The sequence below is a fragment of the Anastrepha ludens genome, chromosome 6 (assembly GCF_028408465.1).
Source record: "Anastrepha ludens isolate Willacy chromosome 6, idAnaLude1.1, whole genome shotgun sequence".
In the NCBI taxonomy this organism is placed as follows: domain Eukaryota; kingdom Metazoa; phylum Arthropoda; class Insecta; order Diptera; family Tephritidae; genus Anastrepha; species Anastrepha ludens.
The window spans coordinates 50040641-50054552 of NC_071502.1; the positions used below are offsets into that span (position 1 = coordinate 50040641).

A 13912-nucleotide genomic window follows, 5' to 3' on the forward strand; every position below is an offset into this window, starting at 1 on the left:
TATTGAAATCAATCGTATGCCATGCCGTTTTTTTAATTTTGTAGCCATCCATCGCTGGCAAAGAAGGTTGAGCCATCCTCGCCATATTTGGCATGTAACTCCTTAGCTTTCTCTTTCAAAATTAATCCATTTATAGGATAATTCTTGCTGCGTTGTAATAAAAACCACAATGTAAAGCAATCCTGAAGCGCGATGCGTTTTACGTTTTCCAAGGCCCGATAGCGTGTTATTAACGCATTCCAAAATTTTGTGTTCATTTTTCACAATTCCACAAATTGTGGACTTGGCAGTGTTATATTTTTTGGATAGAGCTGTGATACTAACGCCATTCTTGGCCTCGTTAATTATTTCAGCCTTTTTTGATAAACTCAAAACATTTAGTTTTCGTCCCATTATAAAACGCAAATAAATTTGATCTTAACCGCGCAAAATCCCGTGTATCACTGACAAATATCAATCAATTTAAAAGAAAAGTTCCGTAATTAGCAAGAAACCTAGCCAGTGCAGCACCTTAGAATGAAACAAAAGACGCACATAACGACAAAAATTTGAATACTGGGCGTTACAGCACATGCAAAACGACAGTTTCTCACATGTTTTTCCATGAAAAAAGAAAATAATTGTGCGAGTTTTAGAGTACCTACATTTTGTTCGAGTTTTAAAGTAGTCAATGGGGGGAAAAAAATGTTCAAGTTTCCGAATGGTCGAGTTATCGTGTGTTCGAGTTTTCGCGAGTGCACTGTAATCATTTTGCTTACTTGGAGAGTTGCGGTACCGTTGGGGTTGAAGTTTTGCTTTGTTCACTCCGTGAAGTCGGCTCGCTTGGTGACAGTGCATTTGGTGTTGTTGGACGAGTTAACAGTTGTGTTATATGTACACAAGTGTTCGCTAGAATTTGTTTTTGGTGCGAGTTTTGATGAATTTTGTCGCCCTTGCGGAGGAGAATGCCCTACAGGCATCTCAAGTTGTTTGTGTTTTTGTTTATAATTAAAATTTGTATTTATTTTGCACTTTTACTTAAGTAGAATGTCGTATAAGCTGATGTATATTCAGCGTGTAAGCGTCTACAAATATCTCAATTTACAAATTTTTTGAGATTGGTTTTATCAGTTTGATAGGCAATACTCGGGAGTTGTTAAAATCACGTCCGTTCAAAAGTAACGTTCGCTAATGATGAAGATGCTGAGGAACCACACAAATTTTAATTTGGGAACTAAAAATTTGTCGAAGGATTTAGATATTCGCGTTTGTATTGCGAGAAGGTTTTGTTTTGTAAATAAGGCCGAATTTTTAATCGCGGTAAAATAATATTCACATGTCAACGAACCCCCAGTAGAACTTTGTCTGAGACAATTTTGTGTACTCTCTTAGAAGTTCATATATATATAAGTATTATACATACATACATACATATTTGAGTATCCATAAAAGCGTGTGGCCAATAACTAAAAAATGAATTTTCTTATCAACAGTATTTTTGAGAATCCAGAAGTTGCTAAACTAAAACAGCTGCCCGTGCGACAAAACAATTATAACAAAATCCCTGAAAATGTAGGTCAACTTATTACTTAATATCTAAATATCATTCACCATTTCGAATTCATCAAATATCTATGCAGTTACACGAAACAAGAGACAATGAACTTTCTACGGAGAGTAGAACTATAGTTTTTAAATTCACTAAATTTATTAATATTTGAGAGAAAATAATTTTGAGTGAGCTCATGCTGGAGAAATGCAAGTGAGTGTCATGTGCATGTACTCATCGTGGCGTAGAGTGAGAAAAACAGCTTTAAAAAGCATTTAGATGAGTTGATTAGTTGATTCCATTAGATTTACTTGTAGTTGTGTAGAAGTGTTAAATGTGAGTTGACAAGTTTGCGAAAGGAGGGATACATATAGTATTTTTTTAAAGCAGAAGAAGAGGAAGAGGAGAACACTTTTATGTGAAATTCTTATAAGATCTACAAAAAAATGTTCATTAAGCATATCACAGCACGCGTTTGAGGCAACAGGACCACTGCGCTGGAAATTGATTCACTGTAAAGATATAGCAGATTTTGTTATAATGAGCGAGCATCATTAGAAAGGTATTAGAAAGAACATTCTGCAAACATCTGCAGTTTTAAAAAAAAATTTACTTAAGTCTTAAAAATTATCGTGTACAAGTTTGTATAAGACGACCACTATGACTAGGCTTAGCAGTCTACTCAAATGAAATATAATTTAAATGGAAACATAAAAATTAGAGAAATGATTGTATTAAGCAATTATTTCAAAAATTTTTACATGATTTTTATATTGTAGACTTAAAATTTTGTTCCTTTTACTTATAATTACTTTCAATGAGAAATAATTTTTGCTTTTTTTTAGGTGTTACTCACAATGGATTTTTTTTTCTCGTTGCTCATAACTTTTACTTTCGAATTAGGTATTCTCTATAAATTTTGTTGGAAATTTTATGTAAATAAATTAAAATTTGGAGTTTTATTTGAATTTTAGTTTATTTAAACTTCGAAAATTTGCATTCCGAAAACAATTTATTTCTAATAAAAAGCCTTTTTTGAGTTAAAAATTAAGCCATTGAATAAAATCTGTCAGTCTAAAAATGTCAGAGAAGAAAATACATATATTTTACGACGAAAATATTGGGTTGGCAACTAAGTAATTGCGGATTTCACTCATAGATGGCTTCGGTTGAATGTTTATGTTTGCAGACGTAGTAAAAATTTGTTATTTGATAGCTGGCAATTTAGCAGTAGCGTAGTTTTCGTTTGGCGTTCGTTGAAAAATGGAAAAATCAAAAGGAACATTTTCGTCATATTTTGCTCTTTTATTTTCGCAAAAGGAAAACAGCATCGCAAGCTCATAAAAAGTTATGTGCTGTTTATGGTGATGAAGCCTTAAAAGAACGGCAGTGTCAAAATTCGTTTGCCAAATTTCGTTCTAGTGATTTTTCACTCAAAGAAGAAAAACGCTCTGTTCGTCCAGTTGAAGTTGATGACGCCCTAATCGAAGCAGTACAACACGTGAGATTGCAGAGAAGCTTCGTGTATCACACACCTGCATTGAAAATCACTTAAAACTCCTTCTTGGGCTCCTCACGAACTGAAATAAACGAATTTAACGCAATGCATTAAGAGTTGCGATTTGCTAAAGAAATGAAATGAAAAGTATCCATTTTTAAAACGACTGATAACTGGCGATGAAAAATGATTTGTTTACAACAATATCAAACGGAAAAGATCGTGGAGTAGGCCAGGTGAACCAACTCAAACAACATTAAAAGCTGATATTCCCCAAAAGAAGGGTTTGTTATCAGTTTGGTGAGATTGCAAAGGAATTGTCTACTTTGAACTCTTACCACCCAACCGAAAGATCAATTCGCATGTCTACATTGAACAACTGATGAAATTAAACAATGCAGTTGAAGAAAAGCATCCCGAATTGACAAATCAAAAAAGTATTGTATTCCATCATGACAATGCAAGGCCACTCGGCAAAAATTATTGAAGCTTGGTTGGGGTGTTTTGCCACATCCACCATATAGTCCTGACTTTGCACCATCTGATTACTTTTTGTTTCGATCTTTACAAAACTCCTTGCATGGTAAACATTTTAATAATGATGACGATGTCAAATTGTACCTGATTCAGTTTTTTGCTAATAAAAACCAGAAGTTTTATGAACGTGGGATTATGATGCTGCCGGAAAGATGGCAAAAGGTCACTGATCAAAATGGGCAATACATTACAGAATAAAGTTATTTAGCTCCATGAAAAAATTGTCTTTGATTTTCTAAAAAAATCCGCATTACTTAGTTGACAACCCAATAGTTGGAAAATATTTTAATTCATACAAAACGTTGGCTAAATTGCGTCTTTGCATTTTTTGTTTTTAGCAGTAGTTTGACATAGTTTTGTTTTTTTTTTATTTTAATACAACAATTTTTATTTTTTTTTTGGAATTGCGTATTTATATAAAAAACTTATAATTTTAATAAAAAAAATGCCAATCCCTCTGTTAAAGTTTAAGGATTGATGGCCATCCAAAGGTCTGCGCGATCGGCTCTTTGCTCATTTACCTTCCAACCTCATTTGCCGCAGTCAACTCCAGCTCATCTATTGCTTTTTTAGTACATATAAACATGCACTTCTGTCATGCATAATTATGTAGGCGTATGCTTGTATGTAGCTATATACAAATGCTTTCAGTTTGTTGCAATAACCAATAACCAATAACTGTAACAACTATTATTTAAATGCTTAATAGTTATTCATACATACGTATGCCCATATGCATAAAGCATTCGCATGTAAATTCCGCAAAGAAATTGTTGATTTGCTCACTTTTGCTTTGAGAACTGGAGCCATTGCAATTGCATCGTTTTCGTTCTTCTTATTTTCGCACTAGCACAAAAAAAGCTTCTTACTCAATATATCTCGACTTACGGCTTTCTATATGCATACGCGATGGTTTTTTTCAGCTGCATTTTCAAACGTGATTACGTCTGCTGCGTTTATTAAGAATGAAAAATTTACTTAGTAAATGAAAGCAACTGGTTTGTTTTAACGAAAAGATTTGTTAACAAATTCATTTCATTTGGTGGCTGTCATTCAAAGAAACCTGATGCAGTGAACGGACCAGTAAAATTTTTGCAAAATTAAATAAAGGCAAAAAATTAAAAATACAATAAAAACATTTAACGCTTGCTTAAAATAGTAAGCACGAGAGAAAATTTTGTAGAAGAAAATTAATAGAAAAATGTTCCAAAACTAATTAAAAAGGGTTTTAAAAGCACAAAAAAGCGCAATAAATTAGAAATAAAAAAAATTGATACCAATAATGGCATCGAAATAAAAGTTATAAAAAAGATTTTTCGAAAAAAATAAAAAAAATTTTAAATCATAAGCAAACTAAACCTAATTAAAAATAAATTAAATTGAATCCAAAGTGCAACCAATTACTGAAAATTAAAAGCAGAGTAAAAATTTTACAAAAAAAAAAAATAATATAAAGAAAAAAATATTTGAAAATATTTAAGAAAATTTAACTGTTTCTGAAAATAAAAAAAAAAAAACCAAAGAAATTTTGCAAAATAAATTTATTAAAAAAAAGTTTCCTAAAATAATTTTAAAAAATTTATTTAAACGCACAAATAATCTAAATCATAGAAATTACTGAGAATCAAAAGCACGAGCAAAAATTTGGCGAAGCACAAAAAAAAAAAGATTTTTCGAAAAATAAATTAAAAATAAGCAATGAGTGAAAATTTTGCAAAATAAAATTAACTACAAAAAATTAAAAATACTTGAAAAAATTTAACGCTTGCTGAGAATAATAAGGGCAAGAGAAAATTTTGTAAAATAAAATTAATATTAAAATATTTCAAAAGAAGTTAAAAAAATATTAGTTCAAAAGCTCTAACAAGAAATAGGAATAAACCAAGTGGATATTATTTATTGACAATAAGAAGCACGATTAAAAATTTTGCGAAATAGAATTATTGTAAAAAAAAGGTATTTAAAAAATAGAAAAAAATATAAAAAAACTTTAAAAACACAAGCAAACTAAAAACTATTAAAAATAAATTAAATTGAAACCAAAGTGCAGACGAAGGACTGCAAAAAATAAGCACAAGTAAAAATTTTGCGAAATAATATTATTTTGATAAAAAAAGGTATATAGAAAAATAATAAAAATAACTAAAAACTTTAAAACAAAAGCAAACTAAAAAATATTAAAAATAAATTAAATTGAAACCAAAGATCAGGCGAATTGCTGGAAATAATGAGCATAAGTTAATTTTGCAAAATAAAATTAGCTCTTTCTGAAAATAATAAGCACGAAAGCAATTTTTGCAAAATAAAATTATTAAAAAAAGATTTTCCAAAAATAATTTAAAAAATTTACTTAAATACACAAGAATAAAATGATTAAGAACAACCCAAATTAATATTAATTTCACTAAGTACTGAAAGTATCAAACCCGAGCCAACATTTTGAGAAATAAAATTAACAAAAAAAGATTTTTGGCAAAATAATTAAAGCAACAATTTATTTAAAGTTACAAAAATAAAAATATTTAAAATAAACCAAATTAATACTAATTGCACTAATTACTGACAATAACAAGCACGAGCAAAAATTGTGTGCAAGAAAAAAAAAAGATTTTTCGAAAAATTTGTTGAATCAAATTTATTCTGAAACACAAACAAATTAGAATAAATTAAATTAAAGCTAAAGTGCAAAACGCTTGCTGAAAATAATAAGAAGTTCCTTAGAAAATGGATGCAACGCAGATTAAAAACGAAGAAAAATGTACGACCTTATTTGATACCGTTTCTCAAATATTTGAAGTTCCTACTGAGCTTAAACCTGTATTTATAGTAATTTTTAAATATCGTTACTATGTTGTTACTCGTTGTATATAACGGCGACTAAACGAAAGAGGGTTTTTTAGTATGCGGCTATACCACTGTAGCGATGGCAACTCTGATGATGCGTTCGGCATTCTAAGCCTCCTCATTCGTTAAAAACAAAAAAAAAAAAATATACCGAATGCTTACCTAAATACAAAAAAATCATAAATGGCTAGAAAGTGTTAGTAATGCAGTGGATAGTAAAAATTTAGGTTACTTTTTAACATAATTTCAACTTAAGTTGAACTGTCAAATTTGGAAAAGAGAGTGTTAAGCAACTATATAGGTACAAGCAACTACAAAATTATTAATTTTAAATATACCAGATTGTTCAATAGGTTTTGCGGTTCAATAAGAGAGGGTGTTGTTGCTCCTAACCATTTTTTTATGTTGGTACGCTCTTCATATGAACGTCTTTGAAGTTTTATATCAATCGGTCAATTCATTCATTCATTTGATGTACCGACATGTCACAGTATTTTCTACAATGGGCAAAATCCGGTATTGAGCAGTGATTGAATTGTTATTTTTGGAAGCTTTAAAAACACAGGAAATTTATGAACGAATGTTGAAAGTGTATAAGGACTTTTCGTCCTCAATTAGATGAGTTGCTGAATTTAGACGTGGTTGTTCAAGCCTTGAAGACCATAAATGCCAAGGACGTCCAAAAACAACACCAGCAATCGTAGAAAAAATACAGAATATCGTACGAGGGGTGCCTTTTATATGTCGGAATTAGAGAACAAAAACAAATTTTAATCATCGAAAATCACTTTATTGTTTTTCAAAATATTCTCCATGAAGATCTATACACTTTTGCATGCGTTTGAACCAATTGTCGAAGCACTTTTGCCACTCTGAATGAGGTACCTCCAAAACATGCATTCTGAATGCCGCAACCGCTTCTTCAGGTGTCGAAAAACGTTGACCTCTCAGTTTGTTTCTTACGTACGGGAATAAAAAGAAGTTATTCGGTGCCAAGTCAGGACTATACGGTGGATGACCCATTCATTCGATGTTTTGGGTGCTCAAAAATGCAGTTGTTTGAGCCGATGTGTGAGAGCTCGCATTGTCCTGGTGAAGAGTGATCCGTCTTTGGCGATTGGTTTTCCTAATTTCTTAGAAGACAACTGGCAAACAAATGGTTGTGTACCACTCAGAATTTACTGTTCTGCGTTGTTCTAGTGGTACGGTTGCGACATGTCCAGTTTTTCCGAAAAAAAAGGCGACCATTTGCTTGGAAGTGCTTCGTGCGCGAACAACTTTTGTTGGATTTGGCTCATCTTGAAACACCCATACAGTCGACTGCTGTTTACTTTCGGGCTCATACGCGTAAATCCATGATTCATCACCTGTCACGATGTCATAGACGTGTTTCGAAGTCCCGCGATCGTATTTTTTGAGCATTTCCTTCGACCAATCGACACGAGCCTTTTTTTGAGCGATTGACAAATTGTGTGGGATCCAACGCGAGCAAATTTTTTTGACAGTAAAATGTTTATGCAATATTGAATGTATGCTGGTCCCACAAATGCCTAAGATTGTCTCAATCTCACGATAGGTCACATGACGATCTTGCAATATCAGTTCGCGCACAACATCAATGGTTTTCGGAACAACAACTAATTTTGAATGACCTTCTCGAAACTCGTCTTGGAGTGAACTACGACCACGATTGAATTCACCATACCATCGATAAACACTGGTCCTTGATGGGGCTTCATCGCCAAAAAATGAATTAAGTTCATCCATGCAATGTTGCTGAGTTAATCCACGTCGAAAGTTGTAAAAAATAATCGCACGAAAATGTTCACGATTTAATTCCATTTTTGGACCGAGATGATTCCTTTCAGTTACTGTAAACAACGTAAATAGCGCTGGTATTTCAAAACGTTCTGAGTACGTAAAAGCCAAAAAATGTCAAACTTTGCGATACAGCTGTCAGTTGCCAGATTGCAACACTCGGGTTGCCAAATCCTGACATATAAAAGGCACCATGATGCTAAATCAAAATACGAGGCTAAAATACGAGGTGAATGGTTCTTCGGCTTCGAAACGAGTTCGTGTCCAGCCAATCCGCCAAAAAGGTGTTAGCATCAGTTTCGTGGAATGCGAAAGGAATTTTGTTTGTGGATTACTTGCAAACTGATAAAACAATAAATTTTGAATTTTATTGTATCCTTTTAGACCAACTGAAGGAAAAAATTGGCGAAAAAAGACCCAGTTTGCAAAACTTAAAAAAAATATTTTTCATCAGGCCAACGCACCGTGTCACAAGAGCATTTTGACAATGGCTAAATTCTATAAATTATGGTTCGAATTGTTAGGGCATCCACCGAATTCACCAGATTTGGCCATTAGCGACTTTCATCTGTTTCCAGGCCTAAAAAAATCATGCGTGGAAAGCGTTTTTCATCAAATGGTGAGGTCGTAACAGCTGTGGAAGCGTTGTTGTTGTTGTTGTTTTAACAGTATTTTGCAGCGCTTCCAGATTCTCATTGGAGGATGTGTATTGATGTTCAGGGAAATTATACTGAGTAAGAAAGCGCATTTCAAACCATAAAATTGTGTTTTTCTTATCGAACCGCAAAACTTATTGAACCACCTAGTACATATATTTCACAGAAGCAAAGAAATTCATATTTGAAAACAAAAAAATTTAGGTTGCCAAATGAACTTGCACAGTTTAGTAGCTTTATTCTTGAATTGATGTAGTGCCTGAAACCTCCAGTGAACTACTAGCTTAGGTACTTAAACTAAGACCAATTCGCTCATAGCCTAAGAAATGACATGACAGCGGTTTGTTTACAAAAAACCTGAGATAGTGTTGGTGATAAGCGAAAATTGCTCGTATCGGTCATATTACTTTATTGCCGTCTGAACAAAGAAATGAGCGGTAAGAATTCTGTTTCTGAGTACTCAGTGACTTGGCAGCCTCACAATTTTGCTTCGGATGGACAAACTTGGTAACTTTTCGTAGTTGAGACACCGAGACAGTACTTTTATGGAGACCAAGCAAAAGTTGTAGGTCTTAAAATTCACAGAAATGTTAGCATTTTTCGTCAAAAACCTAAAAATGTTTTAGCTAGATATTAATTTTACTTTATTATAAGATAAAATATTCTTAGAAAAATGTAGGTCGAATAACATCTTAAAAATATTAGTAGCTATTCAAACTAATTTACGCAAAATTAAATTTTTACCAAAATTATATTGGGGAAATTTCTTTTATAGACTTTTTCTTAATTTTACTATCAGGTGTTTTTTTTAGCAGTATGAGAACTGTCGAAGAACTGTGTTAACATTTCTTTTCATAAAGGTTTGGCAAATCAGCATGAATCGTTTAACGCCAGAACAACGCTACCAAATTGTGGAAAATTATTTTTGTAAATAAATCTTTTCACGAAGTTCATAGAGCACTGGCGGCATCATCGTCCTTATTTCTTACGAAATGAAGGTGGCGAGCGTTATCGAGCCATGGTGACTGAATTATTGCTTCCAAAAATTAACCCATAGAACCGAATTAAATTTCGACTGGACCTAAAGGAAGGTACCCTCTTTCCACACATATACGAACGCGCCAGTGCTGTCAGTTCATGGAACTTAATTGTTACACCTTGCAAATCTTATACCACTTGTTTTTACTTATTTTATTTTTTTATTTTTATTGCCAAGAGTTTCGTAACAGCCTGTGTTAAATTTTTATATGAAACGTTAAGTTGCATCCATTCTGCGCTTTCAGTTTAGAACTAATTTTTCATCGAATCTTTCTTTTTTGCAGCCACTCTTCGGTTTGGTCAACGCCACGTGCAAATTCTTCTACTCTTTACAGCTATAGTAGTCAACTATATAGCCAAATTTAATGCCGGTGTAGCTGTGGTCGCCATGACTAATGCCGCTACTACAAATCCCGACTTTCCAGTAAGTTTTTTTTTTTAATTTTCTTCCAAAAAATAATGTAGCTAATAAACCCGGTTATATTTGCAGGAATACAAATGGAGTGATGTGGAAAAATCCTACATCCTCTCGAGTTTCTTCTGGGGAAATTTCATCACACAGTTTCCTGGCGGTTATCTCTGTCGGCGGCTTGGCGTCAAACGCACTCTCCTCATATCCACACTAGGATCTTCGCTACTTGGGTTTCTACCTCCACTGTGCGTCAGCTGGGGTGGTTGGAGTATCTACTGTGCTATACGTGTCGTACAAGGTCTCTTCCAGGGCTTTTTATTTCCCGGCATACATGCACATCTGGCGACCTGGTGTCCGGTGAATGAACGCAATCGGTTGGGCGCTTTAGCCAATACAGGCATCGAATGTGGTACGCTACTCTCGATGTTTCTGAGTGGTGTAATTGCTGCTTCCAGCATAGGTTGGCCGGGCCTCTTTTATGTATCCAGCGCTTTGGGCTTAGTTTGGTGCGCTGCATGGTCGTACCTATCGACAAATCAACCGAGTGAATCTAAATTTATTACTTCAGCTGAACTCAATTACATTGACGCATCGAAAAATACCAACAATCAACTAAAGGTGGATGAAGTAAAACGTGAATTGCCGGTGCCATGGCGTGCTATTTTGGCATCGTTGCCCTTTTGGGCATTGGTTGTTTCACGTGCAGCTCAGTCATGGGGTTTCTCTACACTGCAGGCGGAAATTCCATCGTACATGAAAGGTGTACTAAATATGGATATGAAGAAGAATGCTCTCTATTCGGCGCTACCTTATTTGGCCATGTGGACCATGTCCTATGTGTATCTCATTGTATCAGATGTGCTGTTGAGTCGCAAAATACTTTCCCTCACTGCAATAAGGAAAACATTCAATACATTGGCTTTTTGGATACCTGCTGCTGGACTCATAGGCATTGGATTTTTGGAAAATGAACAGAAATTGTTTGTTATTATCTTAATGACGATTAGTGTGGGTGTAAATGCTGGTGCCACCATTGGGAGTGCGTTGAACACAATTGATTTGTCGCCAAATTATGCGGGCATTCTTATGGGCGTCGTGAATACCGTAGCAAACGTAATACCTATACTCACGCCACTGCTGGTCGGCCTGGTGGTGTCGAATGAGGTACATACTTACGCACTTGGCATCGTGGAAAATTTTTATTACTAATATTCTTTCATTCCAACAGCATAGTCGCACACAATGGCAATTAGTGTTTATAATAGCTGCTGTAGTCTTAGCGTTGGGTAATTTGTTCTACTTGGTTTTCGGTAAAATGGATTTACAGGCTTGGAACGACGAAAACTACCTGCAGAGCAAAGGAGCACAAAACAAGCAGCAGGAAAAGAACTCTGATGGAATTCAGTATGTGCGAAAACCCTGTCAATAAGAACTTGAACTGACCATGAACCGAATAAAATATTCGGTTTGATATCTATTAACAACAACTGATTAGATGAAAATATGTATTTACTTTTACTTAGGGAGGCGTAGTAAATTGTTTTTGAGTGAGGATACTTTGAAGTAAATGAGTCATATTATATATAATATTATCAAGTATGGGAGTATTTTATGTTCCCCTTCGGTAGTAGATTAGGCTACGGTGTTTGCCACTCTCCGTTAGGCTGTAGGGGAGGCTCACTTAGGCCTGAAGGCCCATGGTCATACCAGCAGTTTGGGCTTAAGTTTTCTCTCTAATTACAAATGCGGTGAAACCACTTCGCCTCTTGAATAAACAATAATTTACTGTGGATGTATGTCGATTAAAAGTGTGTTAGCCGCCGAAAAAAGTAAGAGTTTAGATACCGATATCGCGTTCTAAAGTGGGCGGCACAGGGTCAGAGGAAGCGTTCAATGTTTTCATTTCCTTCTCATTTCTGCAGCTGTGACTGAAGTCGTTTGAGGGAAATCCCATACGTTTCCAATTTTCCCCATTAGGCAGTGCAAAGTGATGATATCAACCACCGTACTAATGGAACGCCAGATTGATGAGGCAGCTAGTTGTGTGCTCATTCCTTTTAGGCCAAACCTGCCATCTCAATAATTATCTCTCATGGGCCTCTATGATCTCTCTACTGTTGGCTTGTTGCGATGTAGGCCGACCTGCTCTAATACTTGCTTTAGAATTAAGGTATACCCACATATTGGGCAGGGGGAACTGATTTATGGTAAGTTCCGTTCCTGGCCAGCTCATCTGCGATGCAATTTCCAAGAATATATCTTTATCTAGGAATCTTGAAAATGTTCGTGGTGCACCACTTCTGAATCAAACCGCTGCAGTATTCAAAGAGACCAGCAATGTAGCGCATAGAAGTCAAATGCCACCCTTTTAAGAATAACTCTAACTAGAATAACCTTGAATTGCTTCTTTTGAAGAAGTGTTAATGCACTGTAGCGATTTTATGGCGGTTTGATCATACGAGTAGATGGAACATTGGTTGTGTTACAAGAGAAGAGTCCCTGACCCACAACAGAGCATCTTTTATTCCACAGTTTGGAAGAGGCTGCAGTAATCAAGTAGCCGTAGACTTAAGTTTAGTTGCAGCACTTCTGAGTGAATGCCCCTCCCGATCCTATTATTTAATGTTAAGCAGTCAGTGAAGATAGCTGAAGTTATATGGTTGGATATAAATCTGGGTCGTTACGGCAGCGTAGATTCCACTCTTGGGAATGGGAATGGCTTGCTGTGGTAGTCATAGCATTCCTTGTTAGCGCATTTGCTGCATTATATTCTAAAATACGCCGCTTGTTTATCACTGTTATTGATAATGTCGATTGGATATTCTTCGTATGCGGAAATATTGTAAAAGGCCGCTATTGAATTTTAATTTTTAGATGTTTGATTTAATTTTTTGATAAATTTCATAAATTCATATATTATATATTAAAATTACCAAAGAAAATGTATATATAAACTATTAAATTATTTAATTTTAACGAAAAAATTTAAAACTGTTTTCTGACTTATTTGAAGAACTTCAGATCGTTGGTATTCATTGCTGGCGCAAAATTAATCATCCAATTTGGTTTTGAATAACTCTTTTACTAATTAAACAAATTTTTTTGAGTGCGGGAAGTCTTTATTTTGGCACTGTTGTTTTCTAGTTTACAAGTATCAAATATGAGTGACGTACAAGGCCATTTACAAAAATTATAAATCTTCCGCTAGGGTTATTAATTTTGCGCCACTTTGTACAAGCATATATACTGCCGTATACAATTATATATTAGCACAACGACTTTTTGACAACTTGTTTGCTGCTATTTATCTATTTTTACTTTTTTATGAAAACATAGCTCCTTTTCTAACAAAAACTATATAGATCCAAGTTTCGGCCGATAAGCCGGCAAGAGGGTAATCATTTTGCTCAATAATTGTATAACTATGTAGGTAGGTAGGGGAAATGATTGAAGTGCCGGTATGGCACTCCCCCACTAGCACTGAAGATATCTACAGCCAGCCAGAGCTGTTGATATAATGGAGAAGATTGAGGGGACTTAGTTTGGCGCACTGCCCCAGGTTGTCGAAGAAAGGAGCACCC

At 34.6% G+C, this 13912-nt stretch overlaps 1 protein-coding gene across 1 annotated transcript; it reads left to right on the forward strand.

Annotated features, from left to right (window-relative positions):
• Positions 1-10196: 10196 nt before the first annotated feature.
• On the forward strand, positions 10197-13178 carry LOC128867059 (putative inorganic phosphate cotransporter; the record flags this gene model as incomplete). The annotated part of the gene is made up of 3 exons (XM_054108154.1): positions 10197-10343; positions 10410-11495; positions 11560-13178. Coding segments are annotated over 3 exons (1434 nt in total), but the record flags the coding sequence as incomplete, so codon positions are not given.
• Between the last annotated feature and the right edge of the window lie 734 nt (positions 13179-13912).